Source organism: Kogia breviceps, chromosome 3, assembly GCF_026419965.1.
Source record: "Kogia breviceps isolate mKogBre1 chromosome 3, mKogBre1 haplotype 1, whole genome shotgun sequence".
NCBI classification, from domain to species: Eukaryota; Metazoa; Chordata; class Mammalia; order Artiodactyla; family Physeteridae; genus Kogia; species Kogia breviceps.
The window spans coordinates 99,966,561-99,990,617 of record NC_081312.1 but is presented as its reverse complement, the minus strand read 5'-3'; the positions used below and the strand labels follow the sequence as shown (position 1 = coordinate 99,990,617).

At 48.4% G+C, this 24,057-nt stretch overlaps 1 protein-coding gene across 4 annotated transcripts in view; it reads left to right on the top strand.

The window, feature by feature from the left end:
* Positions 1-22,182, top strand: part of HEXA (hexosaminidase subunit alpha) — a 35,267-nt gene extending 13,085 nt beyond the window's left edge. Inside the window, exons 2-14 of one of the 4 annotated variants that reach the window (XM_059055991.2) lie at positions 10,746-10,838; positions 12,531-12,596; positions 14,218-14,264; positions 14,777-14,887; positions 15,760-15,861; positions 16,351-16,483; positions 17,416-17,596; positions 18,535-18,621; positions 18,879-18,951; positions 19,609-19,792; positions 19,960-20,050; positions 20,748-20,852; positions 21,940-22,182. In XM_059055991.2, the coding sequence (XP_058911974.1) occupies positions 10,746-10,838; positions 12,531-12,596; positions 14,218-14,264; positions 14,777-14,887; positions 15,760-15,861; positions 16,351-16,483; positions 17,416-17,596; positions 18,535-18,621; positions 18,879-18,951; positions 19,609-19,792; positions 19,960-20,050; positions 20,748-20,852; positions 21,940-22,003 (1,337 nt within the window). In that variant the 3' untranslated portion in view covers positions 22,004-22,182. The remainder of the gene's footprint in view (positions 1-10,745; positions 10,839-12,530; positions 12,597-14,217; positions 14,265-14,776; positions 14,888-15,759; positions 15,862-16,350; positions 16,484-17,415; positions 17,597-18,534; positions 18,622-18,878; positions 18,952-19,608; positions 19,793-19,959; positions 20,051-20,747; positions 20,853-21,939) is intronic. The other 3 variants (XM_067029304.1, XM_067029305.1, XM_067029306.1) reach the window with 3 other exon arrangements.
* The last annotated feature ends 1,875 nt before the right edge of the window (positions 22,183-24,057 follow it).

Sequence of the window (24,057 nt, the reverse complement as noted above, 5' to 3'; positions counted from 1 at the left end):
CTGGATGGTGAGTGACATTCTTCAGGTAACAATTATACAGAAGGAAAAGAATTTTGCTGCCCAACCAATACTTCTTTTAGAAATGAAAGAGGTTACTCTTATGTTTCTGCATTTTCCAAAATTTCTTCTGCTGGCCCTAGAAACAAGTGACAAGGTTAGCGTTAGTGTGCATCACCAAGAGGTTTAACCAATTGGATGAGAAGCTTTCTCCCACCTTTGTGGGGCCACTGAACACAAGGTCAGCTGTGTAATTGTTACTTAAAGAATGTCACTTGCCATCCAGCTCTACAAGGATTGGGTGATTAGCCACTGCAGTCGCTGACCTCAGCACACCCTGATAGGAGTTCAGAGCAGAGATCTGGAATGAGGCATTCTGTGCTCTGGGAAAAGGAGGAGGTTGGGTCTGTAGAGGTGAGAGGTGTATATGTAAAGGATTTTCTATGATCTGCCTCAAGGTTTATGGTTCTGTAATCTGTTGTAATAGAGAAATGGGTTTGCTTTTCTTCTCTATCCCTGGTTGTAATGAATAAGACCTATTACTGGGTCAGGAACTTCTCTCTTTTATTTCCCCTGCATCCGTTTTAAGTTGCTGTTATTGCTTAAGCTCTCTGGCCATGTATACAACCCTGATCTCTAGCCAGCAGTGGGGTGCTATCGCTGTGTCCACATCTTGAGGTTGGCTGTGGCTTGGGTCTGATGTGGAGCTCTCTTCTCTGGAAATGTATGCTCAGATGCAGGAAGTTTGGGTGCTTGTCAGCTCAGGTGTCAGTAAGTAGCCTCCCTTTCTTTTGTAAAGCTTTGGGTTGGGAGCAAGGGTGATGGCTCACCAGGTACACTGTGTCCTGGATGAAAAGTTTAACTGCTGTCCTATTCAACCTTGTCCTGGTAGTAAGTAGTAACTAGGAACCCACACTTGTGGCTTTGGTCTTTTGACTAGGGCCACAATCCTAGTTTGAGGAAGATTCAGAGTTCCAAGCCCATGTCCCTTTTATATGTTGGAGTGTCAGCCTGTTTGCCATACAGGGTGGCACCACGCAGTAGTGGAGCCCTCAGGCTTCTGTAAGAAGCTCATGAAAAGCCCTCAGGGAAGCTGCTCTTATGGTGTGGTTATCCCACAAGGCACCCTGCTCCTGGGCTCCTCCGGCAAATTGGCAAAAGTGACTTTTTAAGAAAAGGGAAGTAGGACTTCCCTGGTGGCGCAGTGGTTAAGAATCCGCTCGCCAAAGCAGTGGACATGGGTTCGAGCCCTGGTACGGGAAGATCCCACATGCCACGGAGCAGCTGAGCCCATGCGCCACAACTACTGAACCTGCGCTCTAGAACCCGCAAGTCACATCTACTGAAACCTGCGTGCCTAGAGCCCGTGCTCCTCAAAAAGAGAAGCCGCTGGCCTCAATGAGAAGCCTGTGCACTGCAACAAAGAGTAGCTCCCGCTCTCCACAGCTAGAGAAAGCCCGTGCGCAGCAACGAACACCCAACGCAGCCAAAAAATAAATAAATAAATAAATAAATTTTTTAAAATGGAAAGGAAGTAGAAAACGGAAGGAAACTAGCATTTATTGAGTATCTGGCACTTGCTGTATGTTATGCTATCTAATCTTCATAACAGCTCTGTGAGATTGGTGTTATACTCATCTTTCAGAATTGAGACTCAAAGAGGTTAAGTAACATGTCCAGGGTTACACAGCTAGTAGTTGTGGAGCAGAAATTCCACTCTGGTCTCTTTGTCTACCAAGATTTTGCTCTTTTCACTGTGCAGTTTTAGGGCAGTCTACTCATAAATACCTTTACCAAGCATTATACCAATTAGCAATTTGGAAAACTCCTGGCCTCTGATAGAATTAAGCCCTGATCAGTAACTTCTGACATCTAATTGCTTTAATCATTAGCACTCAAATTGTAAATATTTTGATCCCTGGCCCATTGTTTTCAGATTCCAGTAGTATTTCTAGCTGGCTTCCTCCCTTCCATTCATCCTTAGTACAAGCAGTTTTTATTAAGCAGCAATAATTTGTCAGTAGCACTGGTCCAAGGAATATTAATGAGCTTCCCCTGTCCTTAAAGAATTTACAGTCTCATACCAGAAAGCTACAGTAATCAAAACAGTATGGGGCTTCCCTGGTGGCGCAGTGGTTGAGAGTCCGCCTGCCAATGCAGGGGACACGGGTATGGGTTCATGCCCCGGTCCAGGAAGATCCCACATGCCGCGGAGCGGGTAGGCCCGTGAGCCATGGCCGCTGAGCCTGCGTGTCCGGAGCCTGTGCCCCGCAACGGGAGAGGCCACAATAGTGAGAGGCCCACGTACCACACACACACACACACACACACACACAAAAGTACAAAGACAAATGAACTTATCTACAAAACAGAAACAGACTCATAGACATAGAGAACAGACTTGTGGTTGCCAACTGGGGTGGGTGGAGGGGATGGACTGGGAGTTTGGGATTGGTAAATGCAAACTATTACATATGTTTGGATATTACATATGGAATGGATAAACAAGGTTCTACTGTATAGCACAGCGAACTATATCCAAACTCTTGGGATAAACCATAATGGGAAAAAGAATGTAAAAAAAAGAATGTATATTATATGTGTATAACTGAGTCATTTTGATGTACAGCAGAAATTAGCACATTGTAAATCAACTGTACTTCAATTAAAAAAAATGTTTTTGTTGGAAAAAAAAGTGCAAAGAATATGACCAGTAAATACAAAGCAATGCTCAAATTCAATCATTATTAAAGAAATACAAGTTAAAACAATGCTGTATTTATTTATTAATCAGGCTGGCACAGATGAAAAAGAAGTGACATAGTCTAGTTTTGGAAGGATGAAAAGATGGGCCTATATATTTTGGCTCAGATAAACTAGTACAGTAATTTGGAAGAGTAATTGGCAGCATCAAAACTAAAAACTTTAATATTTTTGGCCTAGCATTTCCACCTCTAGGAATCTTCCTACCAAAATCTCTCACAACTGCTTTAACAAAGAATATTTACTAGAGCATTGTTTATAATATTGAAAACTTAGAAGCATTCCCAAATGTCCACAAAGAGGAGAGGAGTTAGGAGTTTCACCTTTTTATAAAAAATAAATTTATTTATTTATTTTTATTTTTGGCTGCATTGGGTCTTCATTGCTGTGCACAGGCTTTCTCTAGTTGCGGTGAGTGGGGGCTACTCTTCCTTGCGGTGCGTGGGCTTCTCATTGTGGTGGCTTCTTTTGTTGCAGAGCACAGGCTCTAGGCACGTGGGCTTCAGCAGTAGCAATGCGTGGTCTCAGTAGTTGTGGTGTGCAGGCTCTAGGGCATGTGGGCTTCAGTAGTTGTGGCTCGAGGGCTCTAGAGCGCAGGCTCAGTAGTTGTGGCACACAGGCTTAGTTGACCTGAGGCATGTGGGATCTTCGCAGACCAGGGCTCGAACCTGTGTTCCCTGCATTGGCAGACAGATTCTTAACCACTGCACCACCAGGGAAGTCCCCCAGATTAAGTTTTAAAAGTAGAGGAAAAAAGAAAACTTTTAACTACAACTTTTACAAAAGAAGACAGAAAGGAGAATATTCAGGATTCACCTATGGGCTAGATGGATTGTATCAATATTTCTGAGTAGGTATTTGTAGTCTCTGGCGGGTGAAGAATCTTAGGATTTGTGGGAAGAGGCACCACGGTCCAGACTGACTCCAGCAGCACTATGGAGGGGCTCCAGGCTCAGGACAGTTGGATTCTCAGACTCCCACTCTACCGGGAGAAGAAGTCCGACAGGGGTGGTCTTGCCTCTTCCCCTAGACACACCAATGCTCTTGTGTATCAGCTGCTTCCCAGGCTTGGAATACCTTTTCCCCTCTTGGTAGCTGGCAAACACCAACTCAAGGTTCAAGGTCCTACTCGTAGGTCCCCTTCCAAGGTTAAGCCTCCCTCTCTGCCTCTGGAAAGAGGCCGCTATAATATCTACTGTAGCCTTTATCACACTGTTTTGTAATTGTTGTTTATATTCATCTCTCCCACTAGACTGTGAGCTCCTCAAGGGCAGGGACCAGGACTTGTTTTTCCTTTTAACTGCCCCAGCACCTAGAACAGGTCCTGATGCACAGTAAGTGCTCCATGTATTGAGGTTGGAATGAGTGGGAAATGAATGATTCCAAGGGCTCTCATTAGGCCAAGTACAGGGAGAGGAAGCCTTAGGCCATGTATATGAAGCTGGGAGTGGTAGGGAGGGGGAGGGCGGGGGTTGGGAGGCAAAATGGGCATGGAGAACCAGCGTTGGCCCCAGTGAGGAGAGTGTCAGGACATGTCAGGACATGCGGGGCAGGATAGACCTGAAAGAGTGGGATGTGCCAAAGGCTGGGTTGACTTCCCTAGTTTCCACTCCAGAAGCCAAACCACATGCCACTTTATAGCCAAAGCGAGTGGTGTTTTCTTCATGCTGCTGAGATTCTGTGAATTAAACACATTGATATGGTGGAAACGTTTTGATTCACAGAGGAGCAGGGTAGGTTGAGGGACAGGCTTATTACGCACTGAGGTAAAGACGTGGCTTCTGGGTACCCTATTGCAGGAATGAGTTCTCCCTTCCAGAGAAGTAGAAAGACCTGAATCTTCGGATTTGTGGACCTAGGAGTCTTCAGAGCAGTGTCTGAAAAGGCTCTTTCTGGATGTCTGGGTGTCTTTTTACTCTTCCCTACACCAGTCCCAGAACTTCAGAAATACTAGGTTTGGGTGTATAAAAGTAATCTCTAGGGCTTCCCTGGTGGCGCAGTGGTTGAGAATCCGCCTGCCGATGCAGGGGACGCAGGTTCGTGCCCCGGTCCGGGAAGATCCCACGTGCCGCGGAGCGGCTGGGCCCATGAGCCATGGCCGCTGAGCCTGCGCGTTCGGAGCCTGTGCTCCGCAATGGGAGAGGCCACAAGAGTGAGAGGCCCGCATACCACACACACACAAAAAAAAGTAATCTCTACATTAACTGTTTGCCATTTATACCTGATTATTGTGTTGCACAATCATTATGCATATGTAGCATTAAATATGCATTTAAAAAATTCTAGCATCATTCTTTTTTTTTTTCCAGCAAACATTTATTGAATGACTACCGTGTGTCAGGCACTGGGAATACAAAGGCACTGAGATTGGTCCCTGCTGTTGGGGAATTCACAGCCTTGGTGAGGAGACAGACAAATAAACAGCCTATATTAAGATATCTTTTATGAAAAATGTATGTATATGTTGCTTCATGATCACATAGGAAGGTCTCTTAGGAAAGGGTGGGGGACTGATAGAAAGTTTTCGAAAGGGAAAACCAGGGCTGTTTCTTAATCAGGTGAGATGTGGAGGCAATGAAAAGTTTGTTTCAATTGGAGGAAGCAATACATGCAGAGAAAAAGAGGGAGAAAATGTGGCATTTTCAGGGTTCTGTAGAGTTCATCGTGCTCCTGTGAGAGTTCCCCCAGATGAGGCTCAAGTTCGTATAATCATCCAGCAGATTCTGCACTTTATCCTGAGAGCTGTGGGGAACCATTGTAGGCTTTTAAGCAGAGATTTTCATAATCTGATTTTCATATTAAAAGATCACAGAGGATAAGAGATTGAAATGGGATATATATGGAGGCAGGGAGAGCAACTGGGAGATTTTTTTACAGTCCAGGTGAAAATTCACAAGAGGCTAAATTAAGGCATTGACCCAGTGGGGGTGGGAAGCTGGTGGTGATGTCAAGAGCCAGGGAGGATTTTGTAGTTATAACACTTAGTTGGGTCTTTCTTTTTAACTGCTGTAATCTCAGTGCTTAGCACAGGGTTTGGCACATAGACAGTCAGTAAGTCTGAGTGAATAAACTTGCGCTCTACTCAGAAGGATGGGAGAAGGAAGAGGTTTCTGGTCTGGGTAAATCAGTAGATGGTGCTGTTATCAAACTGAGAGAGAAGGTCAGCCAGGAAGAGGAATGAAGAGTTAGTTCAATTCCGTATTTAAGATTTGAAGTGCTTTTGAGACATTTGAGTTGGAGGTACTGTATGACTCTAGAGCTCCAGAAGAGTTGGCATGGAAAGGTAGATCTGAGAATCATCAGTCTACCGTGGGAGTGGATGACATTGTCCGGAGAGAATATAAAGTGAGGAGAAAAAGAGAAGTCTGGAACCCTGGGGATACCAGCACATAGGGGTGGGTGAAGGAAAAGGAGAATGAGGAAGCATGTTCAAGGAGTTAGAAGGAAAACCAAGACAGAGCAGTGTCCCTTAAGCTAAGGGAGTTTAGTTTCAAGGAGATCAGGGATGTCTGCTGTCTGATGCTGCCAAGGGGTCCTGGAAGTGTTAGTAGCATGCTGCCTCTGTACAGCAGGGATTTTTTGTCTGTTTTGATTACTGTTGTATCCCCAGCACAGAATAGCCTGGCTCATAGTAAGCGCTCAGTAAATAACTGTTGAATGAATGAATGAATTTGTTGAAAAGGATCCCTTGAATTTAGTTGTAGAACTACAGGCCCTTGGGGAAGGCATTTTCAAAGGAGTGATGGTGAAGGAAGCCAGATTATAGTGGACTGAGGAGTAGAAAGGAGATCAGGAAGTGGCTACAAAGAGAGGACTAAGGATGGCCAACTCCATGAGCACCTCTCGTGTGCTGGGCACTGAGCTAAGCACTTCAGACGCTTTAACTCATGTAATTTTCTCAACAGCCCAGTGGGGTAGGAACTGTCATGATCACCAGATGAGGAACCTCCAGCTCAGAGGGAAAATAACTTGCTCAGGGTCCCACAGCTAGGAAGTGTTAGAATGCAGATTTGAACCCAGATCTGTCTGACTTTGAAATTCAGCTGAACTGAACTGCTCAGGCTACATTTCCTCTAGAGTTTCTTTTGTAACTGGAAGGAGAGAGAAAGAGTGACTGTTTGAGATGACCTGGAGTCAAGACTAGGAAGACTTGCAAATACTTTAATGCTGATGGTAGAGAATCAGCAAAAAGAAATAATTTGAAGATTTGCAGGGAAAGGGAGATAACTTGTACAAGAGGAGCCTGAGTTGAAGAGCACAGGTGAAGGGAAGCCCCTTCCACCAAGGTAGGAAAAGGAGAAGGTAAAGACCAGGTGTGTGTTGCAGGTATTTTTGTCAGGGAGGAGCAGAGAAGGTAGAGGTGGATGATGATTTTCAGCTGAGAGTAAAAGAGGTTGTGATCTAGTTATGGACTTGAAGAAAGTGGTACCAGTCTGAAATAGCTGTTGCAGAGAATAGAAAAAAGCAGTGGTGGAGAAGCAGATTTTCACAATTGGCATCAAGGGCCCAGCCAAGATGAGAGACCAGGATAGGTGCACGGAAGGCAGATGTTAGATTGATCCAGGTTGAGGATTTTGCCCACTGTGTGCAACCGAAGACAGGGACAGGCTGTTGAGAGTATTGGCTAGATTGTGTTTGAGGTGATGGGTCACCACATCTAGGGCAGCAGTGAAGGAAGTGATGGGAGAGGACTGAGAACAGAAAGGGAATGGAAGGATCATAGTACTGGCATCTGGACAAAGTTCAACAGTGGGATTTTGGTAGTAAAAGGGTCTAGGGTTCCCTTGTTCTCGAGTTCCACATCCAGAGCTGACCTGTGATGAATGAGGCTAAATTGTGCTAAAAAGGGGGCACATGGAAAAAAAAAAAAAAAGGCTTCCCTGGTGGCGCAGTGGTTGGGAGTCTGCCTGCCGATGCAGGGGACACGGGTTCGTGCCCTGGTCTGGGAGGATCCCACATGCCGCGGAGCGGCTAGGCCAATGAGCCATGGCCGCTGAGCCTGCGCGTCCGGAGCCTGTGCTCCGCAACAGGAGAGGCCACAGCAGTGAGAGGCCTGCATACCGCAAAAAAAAAAGGGGGGGGGGGCGGGGGCACAAGGGTAGAAGACTAACCGTGGTTATCTCTTCAGAGAAGAAGAGGGGTGCCAAAGATAACCTTTTTTTTTCTTTTTGCTGTAAATACTTCTGGGCTGTTTGAATTTTTTTAACCTCTTTAATTTAAAAAAATACAAACTTTTCAGTGAACCCAAAGAGCAGGCTTCCATGAAAGCAGGGGGATGAGGGGGCTGCAGAGATGGGAACAGTGGTCTAGAATGGGACCCCAGAGTATGTGATCTGTCTGTGGAATCACGAAGTACTGGCTCTGAGGAGGAGCAGCTGGGGCCTGGTCACACCCTGCCATTGTTTATCGGGGAGGAAGTGGAAGCCCCGAGACTCGCTCTGCTTGGCAGCAGCAGGGCCAGAACCAGAACTAACCCTTCCTGATCTCCCAGCTCGGTGCTGTTTTCCATGCTGCTTCCTGAGCACTTGAGGCTTCAGAATTTCCTGCTGTCCCGCCCGGGCTCATTGCGAGTGTTCCCGTGCGATTGCTGGTGAGCAGGCTCTTTGCCAGACCCTGCTTCCCACACCTCAGTTCTTCCCAGCGCAGGGTGTGTGGGTGTTTGTAGAGGCGGCTGGCTTGTCCCCTGCCTATTTCCTGTTCTCTTCAGAGTGGCAACTTGGAGGCGGAAAACCACAATGATGGTCTCTATTTACATCCTTTAAATGACCCAGTGTCCCTCCTGTTTTGCCAGCTCTCACATCACTGCCTCCCCTGGTCCTTCCTCCTTGGGGCTTGTTTAAGCAGCAGCCATGACTCTGTCGTCTTTATCAGCCCAAACCCACATGAGTCACTGAGAGCACTTAGGACGGGGCTTCTTCACCATGAGATTGGTGGTCCGGGGTGGAGGGGTGAGCCCTTAAATTAAGGGCATTGTTCTAGGGGAAAAATCCTTTCATTTTTGTCAGATCTTCAAAGGAGTCTGGGACCTTCCCCACTAAAAGACCATGGATTTAGAGAATGGAGTATAGGTGTGTTTTAGAAAAACAAAAATATAATAACAACAGCAATTAGATGTTTTCTTGTCTTCTAAGTAAGTTCAGATAAACCTGGTGTTTGTGCAGCCTCTCTCGTCATCAGGACAGTGACCGTGGCAATTGCATATGAATAGTTGTTATTTCTCCATTTGGTAGACTGAGGTCCAGAGGATTAAGAGTACAACTCAGGACTTTTGTCCTCTTTTGCATGCCCGCCTGGGTAGATGTGCACATGAGCTCTCCACACAATGATATTGGGGCTCCACAATGTGTGGGGTCAGGTGGGGATAAGGAGACAAGGGATGAGGCCGTGGTTTAAGGAGGGATATTCTTTTATAGTTTTCTTCTCGCCTGCCTCTCAGTGAAGTCCTCCTTGGTCTCTGGGATTTGTAGAGATGGCCTGTCTGCTTAGAGAGCTTGGGATGGCCCTGCACATTCTGCTTTGAGCATGCTCTCTGCCCTGAAAGTCTGGTTGTCCTCCTATGTTGTGGGGATGAGTCTTCAGGGTTTAGAATGGAGTTGTGAGTTGGCCTGTCCCAGAATAGCCTCAAATTCTCTTCTGCCTCCAGGGTTTAAGCAGGTATTAGTGTCGGGCAACAGGGTATTTACAGGCAGGGGAAAGAATATGTTTGCACATTATGGTGGGAAAGGGCCCCTGATTGGCTTGCTTCCTGGCCGGCCTGAAAGCCAAGATGCAGCCATGTGGTGTAGTGATCAGGAGATTTGAGCAGGCTTCCCTGGGATGGTTCAAGGCTCCTGGGTTCCTTCTGCCTAGAGTTAGATAACATTCGGGATTCCAGTTTGCTTCTGAATCCTCTCTCCCTGCTTTTTGCCAGACCATCCTACCCCTGACTTTATAGTTCCATAGGAAGTCATGGATGTTGTGGTGCCAGTGGGGATGAATGTGGCTCCCGAAAAAGAATAAGAGAGTGGGAGTTCACTGAGGTTCAGGCTTGGAGCAGTACAATCAGAACCACCCCGAAGGTCACGGAGAAGAACCAGTGGGAGGGTGGGAAGAGACAGTGCATTAGTGTTTTGATTTTGGCTTTTTTTTTTTTTCTACATAGACTGGGATCTGTTGAACTATATTAGATAGTATGTTGTCTCCTACTGGGTGGCTTTCCACTGTTGGGAAGAAGTCTGCCTTGGACAGAGAACCTGTTTGGGAAGAGGAAGGAAGGAAGCAGGATGGACTGGTGGCCACATGCCTTTGCTAGAGTGCCCGCTAGGTCATCTCAGGCCTCCTTTGCATAGAAGATCCTCCTGTCATCTGCTTCATCTGCTCACATTAGCTCCTGAGCTTTTACAAAGTTGGAAGCTTTCATCTGGGGCCCTCCAGAGCAGTGCTACTTCAAGTGCCAGTCTGCAATGAGATGAGAAGCATACACACCAGAACGTAACACTGCTCCCGTCAACAAGAAAACCTTGTTGTGAAAAATTGTTAGACCTAAACAATGTGTTTGCTCTGACATAGTTGCCTCACATTCTGGAGTCATATAAGCTTCCTATCTGGTGACCCACCAGTAACACCGTTTGCAAATCAACAGCTAATCTGCAGACCACACTTTGACTAGCAGCACTCTAGAGCCACCTTTAGTTCAGAAGCAGTTGTTGAGGTCTTGCAATCATGTGCTTGGCCTCTACAAGTCAGAAACAGAGCCCAGTTACAGAGAGCTGCTGCCAGGTCAGTCATACACGGGCCAGGTGGGTTACTGGGGAGAGTGGAGCATGACCGAAGTGACCAAGTTGAACAGATGACTAGGCAGTGCCAAGGGCAGATCCGTCCCCTCCGCCTTACCACAAGCACACAAGCTGAAGGGACCAGAGCCAGCAACCCTTCTGTAGGGCCTTAGTTTTGCCTGTTGTTTCTGGTGGCAGGTCAGCCTCACTGAGTTCATCCTGTCCTTGCAGGAAAATGGCATATGTCAGAGAAGAATTCATTGGCTATCCTTGTTGTCACTCCTGGATGTGACCAGTTTCCTTCTCTGGAGTCTGTGGAGAATTGTAAGTACCACCTTGTTCCCTGTTCGAGAAGAGAAAGCACTTGTCTGGAGCTATAACTCCGGATGGCCTGGCCTAAGTTGCAGATGCTATGCCTGGAGCCCTCCATGAGTGTGGAGACCAGGGCTCACCAAGTGCCCAGAGCCGTCAAAGGTGAATTTTTCCTACGCAGTCTAACCAGCATCTGACAGTTGGCTGTGAACATCACACTGGCTATTCACTGAGTCCCACAGGACACCTGCCTTCTGGACTGAATATAATCCCACTGCATTTTAGGAACTTGTACACTTTGCTGATTTTATCTAAGAGACCCTACCCTGGGAAGAGAAGGAGTTATTGGCCATTTGAACCAAGATGAAGTCAAGGCGTTGGTTCTGTGGCTGCCACCCGTCTTCCCTGAGCAGCGGCATTTGGGGACGTCTCAGTCTGCAAAGGGAACATTCAGGTCTTGGCTTCTTCCTTACGTTCCTGATGGAGTAGCTGAAGCTTGGAGACAAAGGGACAGGAGGGTGATTTCAAAGGCTCTGGGAACGTAGTAACCTGGACTCACCCCTCCAAGCATCCCTCTCCCCTTCATACTTGGAGCCAAAGCCTGGCAGGAATTATGGTTCCAGTGGGGAAACTGACCCACAGGGTGGGTGGTGCTTTGCAGAGGAATCTGTACCAGCCTGTTCCTCCTCACACACTGTCTTCCAGGGCCTCAGAGCCACTGGGTGACCACCCTCCCACTCTGGCCCCAGGCCTGAGTGCAGCCTTGCTTGCTCAGGGAATGCCTTCTCTTTGAAAGAAAAAAAAATGTTATCTTTTTAATTTTTTCTGGCTGCGCTATGCAGCATAAGGGATCTTAGTTCCCCGAGGATCAGACCCGTGCCCCCTGCAGTGGAAGTGTGGAATCTTAACCACTGGACCACCAGGGAAGTCCCTTGTTATTTTTGGTTTTATAATATATTGCATTTATATTCCTAAATGAAAGAGAACTATCCATATATAGCAGGGAAAAATCCACATGGATGACAGCTTATCTTTTTCTTAAATTAAATTTTATTTTTTATACAGCAGGTTCTTATTCATCTATTTTATACATATTAGTGTATATATGTCAATCCCAATCTCCCAGTTCATCCCACCACCACCACCCCCACTCCCTGCTTTCCCCGCTTGGTGTCCATACATTTGTTCTCTACATCTGTGTCTCTATTTCTGCCTTGCAAACTGGTTCACCTGTACCATTTTTCTAGATTCCACATATATGCGTTAATATACGATATTTGTTTTTTCTCTTTCTGACTTACTTCACTCTGTATGACAGTCTCTAGGTCCATTCATGTCTCTACAAATGACCCAATTTCGTTCTTTTTATGGCTGAGTAATATTCCATAGTATATATATATACCACATCTTCTTTATCCATTCATCTGTCGATGGACACTTAGGTTGCTTCCATGACCTGGCTATTGTAAATAGTGCTGCAGTGAACATTGGGGTGCATGTGTGTTTTTGAATTATGGTTTTCTCTGGGTATATGCCCAGTAGTGGGATTGCTGGATCATATGGTAATTCTATTTTTAGTTTTTTAAGGAACCTCCATACCGTTCTCTTGTTGTTATTTTCTAATCCAAGGATTTGCACAGAACATGTGATTGTAATCTGAGGGTAGAAATCCTTAACCAAATGGGGTCATTTCTGTCATTTCAGACACCCTGACCGTAAATGATGAGCAGTGTTTGCTCCTCTCAGAGACTGTCTGGGGCGCCCTCCGAGGTAAAAAGATGGGGCTGTCGCTGGGAGAGAGAGAAGGATGATGTGGGAAGGTCGGCCTTGGTGGGGTAGGGGGCAGGACTGGGGGCCCAGCGAACATCCCTACCTTAGGAAGCTTGCTTTATGGACCAGTTGGAGTATTTCCCCAGCTCCCTGAAGGGAGTATTCTTACAGCTGTCTCCAGAAGTTGACAGGTGTGTCAGCCTGTGCAGGGGCAGCCACTCCCCTGGGCAGGTGCTCGGGGGAAGCAGGGTGCAGGCAGCTGGGGAGAGGGGCCCACTCTGCCACAAGCACTGCTTGTTCAGCTCTCCTTTCAGACACATGATTGGAAAGGTTCTTTAAAAACTAGATCAAAAGGAATAGATAAATGTGAAAAAAGAGGTAAAGAGTGGTAAAATATATAGAACTCTATTATTTGGGGAGAAAATGAGGACTTTGCTAGCTAACGAGTGATAGGCCCCCCCTGCCCTTCTTCTTGGCTTACTGAAAAGGTATTCGGTCCCTAGATACAGACTTAGCCAAACAACTCTGCCACTTTTGGTGAAAGGTCTGCTGGTGAATGATGAGAGAAATTCTCACTGAACTCCAAACTTTGTTTTGGTTTGTCTTTGTTCCCTAGCTCCTCCTCCCCTCCCCTGTGTTTTGGAGAAACAGCATGCCAACTCCCCTTTCTTCTACCTCTTGTAGCTTTTGTGTGGGTGTTAACTATTAGGCAGGTTAAGGTAGGGGAGATCTGGGACCCTGAGTGCTAGGCGTCAGAGTCAGACTGGAGAGAAGCCCAGGTGGTACACTGGAAGTCTGCCTCAGATGAGCTACTGAGTGACCATGAAAGTCTCACAGATTCTTAAATTCTGAAAATTTAGGATTCTGGGAATCCTTCACAGGGCTTCTGCTGGATGTTCAGAAGTGAGGCCCCAGCTGCTGAGAACATCTAGTGCTCTGGACTCAGCATGCCTGCCCTTGGGCTTTGCTGGAATCTAGGAGTCTGTCCAGTCTTCTGGGGCAGTTGCTGCCTGCCACACCTCAGCTCCCTATAGCTGGTTCTCTTCTCAGGCTCTAAAGAGGAAAAGTGGAGGCTTCTTTGTCTTCTGAGTCCAGCTGTGGATCCACAAGTTTCTGATCTCGTTCAGTTTATGAAACTCAAGTCAATGATCACATTCTCACAATTCAGTCTGGGAGAAGTGAAGGGGCAGCAGATTGGGGGCCCCTTTTTCTCAGCTCCCTTAGCTCCTGATGGGTATTATCCATGGAAAGCTTTAACCCCTTGTGAGCTGGCTTGTCCCTGCGTCTGTCCTCATGGGCACACATCTTGGCCTCTCTTCTTAATATCTTTGTAAATTCAAGGCTTAGGAAGTATAGATAAGAGGCATGTGGGTTAGTATTGCTAGGAGGGGCACAAAAACCCCTTACGCTGCCACCTCCCAAAATAAAATGCAGAGTAAAAATAGATACTGGCTTCCTACTATCCCCTTTTCGTAACTGTTGAGAACCATCAAGCCTACACTAGATCCCCTCTCACTGTGAGCCCAAGCACTGTGCTGTGCCACGTGGGAACCTTCCAAATGGTTCCAACTCTTTACCCACCTCCCTAAGTCTTTACATCTGCCTCTGTACTTCCCTGTAGGTCTGGAGACTTTTAGCCAGCTTGTTTGGAGATCTCCTGAGGGCACGGTGAGTGTGGGCCCTCAAAAAGGGCTCCTTTTAAATCTCTGGGGTTTGCTCCCAATGTTGAGAGTCCTGGAAATATCTTATTTTACCTTAAACAGAGTCCTAGTGGCTTGAGATGGCCCCAAAAAAGAGTATTCGAGGAGATATGGGTGGAAACTGGTGTGGTAGATTTTGACAGTTGGGGTATAATTTAGTTCCCCTGAGTCACTGTTTAGTAATGATCTTGAGACCACACTGCTTTGAAGAAAATGTTAACAGTCAGTGAAACTCTGGAATGTGTGGGCTGAGTGGTAAGTGGGACAGCTGTATTTGGCTGGCACGGGACAGTTGCTCTCTGGACAGGTACCTGCTTATGGTCATTGAGGTAGAGGTGTGTGGTGTTTGTGGAGACAGTTACCCTGCAGAACAGTCACAGGTTGGCTTTTCAGGGATCTTGGAAGACTTTTCTCATCCCCCTCCACCCCACTGGTGAATTTCCTTTGAATCTTAACATGTTCAGTGTTTGGTCCACACAGTTCTATATCAACAAGACGGAGATTGAGGACTTCCCCCGCTTCCCTCACCGGGGATTGTTGTTGGATACGTCTCGCCATTACCTGCCACTGGCTAGCATCCTGGACACTCTGGTACCCAGGCCTTAAGGCCTTCTTTGCCCTCAGGGTTCTGGGGTACTGGGACAACAGATAGATCAGGTGCTGTATTCTTAAAGAGGTACAGAGAAAATGTGCATAACTTTATGAGCTCCCGGGAGAAATGTAAAAGATGACCTGCTCCAAGATTCAAGAAAATAACAAGAGTGATTTAAACCTACCCCACTGGCTACTGAGGACCAATGTCCAGGCTATCTCCAGCGATGCAGGAAGTGGTTTGGGGAATTGACTTCTTTGACTGAGTAGAGCTAACTTTAGTTAGTACAAAGTCATAGGAAAGAGATGTTCAAAAGCCTTAGCTGGGGATGTTCCTAACTGTCTTGAATTTGATGGGCAGTCTTACCTGACAGTTGCTGATCTAGCTCACATGTCTAACTTTTCCTTTGCTCTCCTGATGGAATCAAAGAAGTGGACACATCCACCAGTTTTGGCATCTGAGATTTATGGATTATGGGGCTACTAAATTCACAACAGACCTCAGTTTGGATAAACACTAGTCAGACAACCCAAAACAAATGGCAGGAGGAAATATTAGTTTTCAGGGTATTGTGGGGCTTTCTGAAGACCCCAGGGTACCATGGAGCTGCAGCCCTTCTCTCGATGTGACCATAACTCATCCCCCAAAGAGGAGATACTACTTCTGTCAGCCATCTTTGCATGTGCAGGGTCTTCCCCTTCCCTCCACGCCAGGCACAACCCAATGGGAAGGTTTGACAGGGAGAACCTGTGAACACTTGGCAGGAAGCTGGGCAGGTCGAGCCTGGTAAAGTGTGTGGAGCAGCCTGCCAAGCTTGGGGCTGAAGCCGGAGAAGTTTTGCTGAGTTAACAGTGCATGCTCTGACCTACAGGATGTCATGGCGTACAATAAATTCAACGTGTTCCACTGGCATCTGGTCGATGACTCTTCCTTCCCATATGAGAGCTTCACTTTTCCAGACCTCACCAAAAAGGTATGCCTTAATTTCGCCCAGACCAAGTTGATGGCTTGAAGTCTGAACCTGGCTATGGTGCCCTGCTGGCAAGGACACCAGCTCTCCTCCTAACCAGCCAGTTTTAGGGACACACTGACATATAGGGGTTGGGCACTGGATTTGGAGTCAGGAGACCTGAGTTCAGGTCCAAACTACACCATTAATTTGCTCTGTGACCTTCAGGAGAGAATCTCTCCTGGTCCCATCTTCTTTTTATTTATCTATATTTGGTTAGCTGGGCATAGTAACTACCTTATTTATCTCACTGGCATCACGGCACTGAGATAAGACAGTAGATGTGATAGCTTGTGGGAAATTATGATAAAGTTCCTTGAAGACAACCCCTGATACCAAAGGGCTGTTGGTAGATTTTTTGATATCCAGGGGGGTCCAGAAGGCATTTTGAGTATCCTTTCCTCTGCTAGCCTTCAGGAAATGAGATCCTGAATGGTGTTTTGTGCCTTTCAGGGGTCCTACAACCCTGCCACCCACATCTACACAGCACAGGATGTGAAGGAGGTGATTGAATATGCGCGGCTTCGGGGTATCCGTGTGTTGGCAGAGTTCGACACTCCTGGCCACACTCTGTCATGGGGACCAGGTAAGAAAAATGTCTGGAGTTGGAGGGAGTCTACTGATTCCCCTCAATGGGACTTTAGGATATTGGCTCTTGGATGTAGCATGCCTCAGCCTTGGTCTCTGGAAGAATGTTTTCCATCAACTTTTTCCACTGGGAATTTAGATAGGCAGAAATTACTTTGGGCGAAGGAGGTCACTTTTTACTATTAAAATATGGGCAGGGACTTCCCTGGTGGCGCAGTGGTTAAAAATCCGCCTGCCAATGCAGGGGACACAGGTTCGAGCCCTGGTCTAGGAAGATCCCACATGCCGCGGAGCAACTAAGCCCGTGCGCCACAACTACTGAGCCTGTGCCCTAGAGCCCGCAAGCCACAGCTACTGAGCCTGCGAGCCACAACTACTGAAGCCCGTGCACCTAGAGCCTGTGCTCTGCAACAAGAGAAGCCACCGTAATGAGAAGCCCATGCACCGCAACAAAGAGTAGCCCCTGCTCTCTGCAACTAGAGAAAGCCTGTGCACAGCAACAAAGAACCAGTGCAGCCAAATAAATAAATAAATAAAAAGGGCAAATTCTTCTCGGACATCCTTGCCTCATGATGCCCTTGTAGGTTGTTGTGCCCTAGAGTAGAAGAAAGATTTTGCCAGTTTTGCTGAATCAGGCTCTCTGCTTTTCTGCCCATAGGCTACGTGAGGGCAGACTTTGGGACCAAGGTTGACCCCTGCTGGAAGAGTGTGTCAAGGCAGGAGTGTGTGTGTGACAGTTGTCTGTGTATGATTGTGGACATATTTGTATTTCTTTGTCACTAAATGCTCATAATTACCAGTGTCTGTGAATGCCTGAGTGTTCCTATCTGTGTGCATGTAATGTCTGTGAACATGATTGTCATCATGTATATGACTGTATGTGGGGTCTGTGTATTTGTGACACTAGTGTGAGGTTCTCTATTGCCTTAGGTGTCCCTGGATTATTAACTCCTTGCTACTCTGGGTCTCACCCTTCTGGCACCTTTGGGCCAGTGAATCCCGCTCTCAACAATACCTATGAGTTCATGAGCACATTCTTCTTGGAGATCAGCTCTGTCTTCCCAGATTTTTATCTTCACCTTGGAGGAGATGAGGTTGATTTCACCTGCTGGTATGAGCCCTGTGACCTTCCCATCCTGGCCTGATGAACTGCCTACTCAGAGTAGAGGTTAGCCCGTGAGAAGCTACCTGTCTCAGGTGTTCCTCATCTGTCTCCATCCTGATGGCTCAGGTCTTCGGCCTTTTCTCTCTCCACCTACAGAGAGGCCCTACCTGATTTTGGCAAGGCTGTGAATGTGAAACTCTCCTTTCCTCTTGTCATGGCCTCGAGATATTTACAGAAAAACCAGCTCTGGGCACAGAATTGTCTTGGAAAAATCAGGATAGAGGAAAACAATCGCTGCTTTTGACAGCTTAAAATAGTCTGGTTGAAGAGACAGGACACATATGAATTTGAGGCTAATATATGACAGTGTCTAGTTAGTATTATATTGGAAGCTTCCAACCCTCAGATCTGCTTAGCTCAAAAGAGGCTCAGGGGCTTCTTGGCGAAGTGGGCACTAGCGCTGGATCTGAGGAAAGAGTGGAGGAGGGAAAAAACAAAATGTAGACCTTGTGGGGTAAGGAAGCTGCAGTGGGTGACAGACAGCAATGCTTGTATCCAACTGGAATAAAGAATAAATAAGGGAAAAGCAGACTATGCCCAGGGTGTGGGAGGTAAGAGACAGAAGCCAGAATCCAGTGTGCCGGAGCCCCAAGCCAAGACCTCAGAGCCACGTGTCATAGCCCAGAGAGATTGATATGTGTTCTCTTTGAGGGTGAACTTGAAGCTCTTCAGATCCAGACTCAGCCTTTCTCAGCCTATGTCAGTGGCCCCCTTCATTTAGCTGTGTTTAGCCATACCTCCCAAATTTGTGGCCTCTTGAGATCCTCAGTCGATTGGTTTTTCAGGTGAAAAAAAGGAGTTGTGGGAGGCCAGGTGACACATCCCCAAGCTCTGGGCTTTGAGAATGTCAAAAGAAATAATCTTCATTTTCTTTTGGGATTCAGGAAGTCCAACCCAGTTATCCAGGACTTTATGAAGAAGAAAGGCTTTGGTGAGGACTTCAAGAAGCTGGAGTCCTTCTACATCCAGAAGTGAGGAAGGAGGGAGGGTGGGCAGGGTCCCTGGAGGTCAACTCCTGTGGAGTCCTCACTTTCCATAGCAGGACCAGGACCTGCTGGACCACTCTCTGGGCCCCTGAAGGGGTCCTTTGTCATGTCCTTTCGTTGGAGTGGTCGATTCCCAACTGGTCAGTCAGGAACGGGCCCCTAACCAGGCTCAGTCCCCAGGGCACTGGCACCTGTAGCACAGAGCCTGTCTGAACTGAGCAGACATTCTCTTTACTCTCTAGGCTGCTGGACATCGTCTCTGCCTACGGCAAGGGCTACGTGGTGTGGCAGGAGGTGTTTGATAATAAAGTAAAGGTGAGCCAGGGGCAGAGAGAAGGGGCCACCCTCGGTGCCTCCCCGTGGTCTCCCATCCCTTCCCTGCTCCTGTGCAGGTACAGAGGTCTGAGCCCTGGGTGTGGGTGTCAGAGCCTCCATCTGTCTTCCCTCACTATGAACTGATCGAGTTATTTCTGCTGCTAGGTTACTTGGGATTCCTGAGACTGGCATGATGGGTGGGGTTTTCCTGCCTGTGTCATAGACTAGGATCTTTCAGGTCTGTGAGCAGGGCTACCTTCTCCTTCGTTGTTGAGCAGTAAGATCCCAGCTTCCTGCCACGTCAGAGGCTCTGCAGGAACCTCGTCCCGTCCTCAGAAGCATCTGGAGATGCTTGGACATGGTAGCTCCTGATGAGTCTCCTGGGCCCCACTGCCTGTCTCCCTTAGCTCACAGTTGGTGTTACTATCTCTGTGTAGACAGGGAAGCTGCAGAAGGACTAGGGCAGGGGCAGCAGGGAGCTCTCCTAGGGCCTGTGGGGCCCTCGGCCTCTGCACTGGGCTAGAAGCTCAGTGGTTAGGGGTCTAGAGAAGTGCTTTGCTGCTGGGTAGCAGAGAGAGCACACACCCCTCGGCCTGGGCTGCTTGCGTAACAGTGTGGCCCGGGAATCTCCTACTGCCCTTTGACCTTTCATGACAGCTTCAGCCAGACACAGTCATCCAGGTGTGGCGAGAAGAGATGCCTGTAAGGTACATGAAGGAGATGGAACTGGTCACCCGTGCCGGCTTCCGGGCCCTGCTCTCTGCCCCCTGGTACCTGAACCACATAACTTATGGCCCTGACTGGAAGAAGATCTACATGGTGGAGCCACTGGCATTTGAAGGTAAACAGGGAGCTCTCCTTGCTGCCAAAGGCAGCTGAGTGTGGTACAGGGCGGGAGGCAGGAGATTCTGGGCTGGACATTGCAGGTCAAGAGACGAAATGACCTATCTGAGGAGAGGGTCACGTTGGGAAGGTGGTAGAGGCCTGTGGCTGCTTGTTTTCCCTCAGGTAGCCCTGAGCAGAACGCGCTGGTGATCGGCGGAGAGGCCTGTATGTGGGGAGAGTATGTGGACAGCACGAACCTGGTCCCCAGGCTCTGGTAAGGGCTTCCTGGGGATGTGGAGGGTTGGGCCTGCGGGCGTGGGTTCTCCCTTACAGGCTCAATCCCGTCCAGCCTCCCCAAGCTGAGCACCCTCCTTTCAGGCCTGGGAGAGAAGGGGCATCGCAGTGTTGCCCCTGTTTGTATGTAAGTCGCCTCCCGCCTGACTTGCATATTTGCTCCTCCAGCCCATTAGGTGTGTCGGATGGAGACTGTTGTCCCCATTTCACAGATAGAGATAAGGAGTCCTGGAGAACACATTGAAAGAATGTTGCTTTCGGGATGGCTTGCTCAGGATCCAACCCTGGAGTGCATGGCCCTGTGATAAGACTCCTCTATGCTGTCTCCTCAGAGGCTGCAGCCCCTCACCAAGTCTGGTTGGGTGTGTAGAGTTTATATTTTGAGAACAGCTGCTGCGGCCACTGTCAGTAACTGTTCACCATGCCTTTAAGACGTACTCTGGTTCCCATGTGTTTGGGAGAGGAGGAGATGGGCTCACGATCCCCATTTTACTGAAGATGGAGCTGGGCCCTAGAAGTCCCTGTGAGCCCTCCAGCCAGCTGTCACTCTGATTAAGGTGTCGATCACGTCCCTTGGCCCCGAGCTAGTCCAGGGTGCCTAAACGAGAGGCTGTGGGTGTCCAGCACCCTTGTCAGGAATCCAGGGCCCAACCTGGTGTGTGTCCCCTTTCCTGCAGGCCTAGAGCAGGGGCTGTTGCCGAGAGGCTGTGGAGCAACAAGATGGTGACCAACCTGGACTTTGCCTATAAACGTTTGGCACACTTCCGCTGTGAGCTGCTGAGGTATGCAGGCCACGGGCAGGTTGGGGGCTGAGGACCCCTACTGACAGGAAAAGAATCCTGATAATAGCTAACACTTGCAGGGGCATACTGTGTGTGGCAAGCCCTGCGCTCAGCCCTCTGCCAGCATTGCTTCATTGGATCTTTACCATAACCCTATAAGGGGGATGTAGTTTTATCCCCATTTCAGAGGTAGGCAGCTGACGCACAGAGCAGTTGAGTAACTTGCCCAAAGTTGCTCAGAACCAGGTTATGAACCAGGCTGACTTCAGAGTCTGCACTCGTAGCCATGGCCATGCTTTTATGGGTTCTCATGACACCTGTGCCCCTGTTAGGATGGGCCTGCGTAAGATGGTCATTTCCCTGATTCATTCACTTACTAGGTCATGAGGCCCTAGGGGAAACAGCCTAGTAGAGAGGGGAGTCCCAGGCTGAGAGCCAAGCATGGTGGGGTCTAAGCCTCAACTGTCTGTAATAATTTACTGGGTGACTTTGAGCTAGTTCCTTACCACCTCTGAGCACATAACTTATTTGGGTAATAAAGGAGGCATGCCTAGAGGTACCCTAAGGAGACTGGTCAGGTCCTGGAACTTGTGAGGCTGAGACCTAAGGATGGGATTTCATGTCCACACCCTGTGCATGGGCTGGATGGTGCCTTGGTTCCCTCCATCACCACATTTACAGAGTTTTAGAGCCATTAATGGGGGCTCAGTGGGCAGGAACACTGGGCACCCCTTAGGCATCCACCTTTTTTCTAAAGGGACTGAGTTATTTGGGGCTGGGGCACAGAAACAGGCAAGTTAGAAATACGGAGGTGTTCCTCAAGGTTCTGGGGTGTCCCTGTATCAAAATCACCTGGGGCACCTGTTCAGATTGCAGATTCTTGCCAACACACGGCCCCACCCCAAGCAAGAATCTCTGGAAGTGAGACCCCCCCACAAGGAATTTTGGTGTCTAGTGGCAGTTTGAAATCCACTGAACTGGGGGAAGGGGAGACCATTGGTTGTGGTGGAGAAGGTGTTGCTGGGGCCCAAGACCGACCCCCTTCCAAGGGGCTCATCTCGCCCTGTTTCTTTACGTCCTCTCGCAGGCGGGGTGTCCAGGCCCAGCCCCTCAGCGTAGGCTACTGTGACATGGAGTTTGAACAAACCTGAGCAAGTACCCCAGGCACCGAGGAGGGTGCTGGCCCTAGGAGAGCGGTAGCGGGGCCAGGCTTCCACTGTACCCCACCCGCGGGACGGGGCCCCTTGCCCACGTGCCTGTGTGCCTGGAGACAAGGGGGCTGGTGTTGGTGCTGGTGTCCAATAAAGAGTGATGTGGCGTTTTTCTATAATGAATGTGGATTACCTGTATGAAAAAAAATGTGAGTGGCCCAGGGGTAAGGGAGCTGCCAGAACTGACCTTCTGCCCCTGAGGGTGATAGGGCTCAGCAGGGCCCAGCCAGGTTGGGCTCAGTATCTGCCCCCGGAGGGGTCTTATAAGTTGAGGGCTGGGAACGAAGCCCGCAGCCTTTGTGCTGTCCTGCTCCGCCTGAGTTATGATGCCTCTCCAACCCCACACATAGTCCAGACATATACCCCATCCTTAGACTCATCACTTAGACCTCCAAGGCTTCTGTATACAGAAGGCACCATAGGGGACCAAAGAAGTTCTGGGAAGCAGCAGGGGCTCCAGCCCCAACCTGCTCACAGAATAGCCCCTCCCCCATGCATACTCACAAACTTCCCTCCCCTAGAGCTTTTCTTCTGCTTTGGGTTTCTTGGTAGTTCAGTTGCATGCACCCATTATTAAATATTGAACACACACTATGGTCTTGGCACTGTGGTAGGTGCCAAGAATTTGAAGAACTTAGTCCGCAGAGGCCCTGTTCAACTCCCCAAAATGGCAGCAACTTCCTCCCCTCCTCCCACCCCTTTTCAGTCCAATAGCATCTTCTCAGAGAATTGATGGCACGGCTGAGACCATGACAGGGAAGCCCCTGGGGGATCAAGAGGTGGGCATGTGGCTCTGGAAGAGTGTCTTTGCACAAGTTGACCAGTTTTCCATGGGAGGAACTGGCTCATCGTGGACCCAGACTTCCCCCTAGTGGTTTCATGTTCACAAGTGACAGTGCAGCCCAGAGGCTGGGCAGTAGTGGACAGCAGCTGTTTTAGATGAGGATTTCTTTGACCATTTTTTTTTCTTTTACCTGGTCCTGGGCTGGAACGACAAAGGAGAGGTCCCAGGCATTTCTTTCAGAAAGTTTCCAATCTAGTGGATACAGAAACTTGGGGAAGGCAGGCCTGAGAAGGGATCTCAGTAAAATTTGGTCCTTAAATAGCATCTTTCAGTCCCTTGATCATGCTCCTTTGGGGACTTGGTTGGACGTACACCAGCCTGGCCTTCTTGCACTGTTACCATAGGGGCAGGTTGGGCACCTTCTACCTGCAGAATCCTCTAGGGAAAGGGTATTCACACAGCCCAGATAAGCCAAGCCCAGGTCTCTGGCCTGGAGAGACATGAGTTAAGGCTCTACTATCTGTACCCACCAAAGCAGCACCCTTACTCTCTATTACCCGGAGAAAACTTTGGGGTAGTCCCAGGCAAGGACCCTGCAGAAATGCTGCTATACTTCAAGTGCCCCTGCTTCCTTCCTGATCATAACTGGAATATTGCTATTGTTTGGGATAATGTTAAGTAAAAAGATCAGACACTAAATTGTAAGTCTCAAGTCAGTGAAGGAAGAGACCATGAAAACACTTGTATTAAAGCAGTAGAGGTCTATGATTTCTTACTCGTCTCGTAAACATTTTCTTTAATGTTGTTATTTTTACAATTTAAAAAATCAGTGTGGCCTGATCAAGTGGTGGGATGTGCTGATCCCCAGCCTCCACCACCGCGTCTCTGGGCCCACTGATCATGACAGCATTTACCTGAAGGTCATCATCAGACCTTGAACTGCTGACAGGTCAGAGACAGTGCCCGTAGCAACCGCCCAGTCGTTCGGATGCACAGAATCACTGCTTCCCCACCTCATCTCCCTTAACCTGTCCCACCCTGCTCCGGGCCAGGCTCCTCTGGCCTGCTTGTGTTCTCTGTTTACCACCAGGGGGCGGGGAAGTACCTGGACTGATTTCCTGGCTCTAGTTATCTTTGGGCACAAAGGGTCCGCCCCTGCTCTCCTCTGAATCTCTTAAGGATGCAAAGCAGCCCTAATGGGAATATAAGT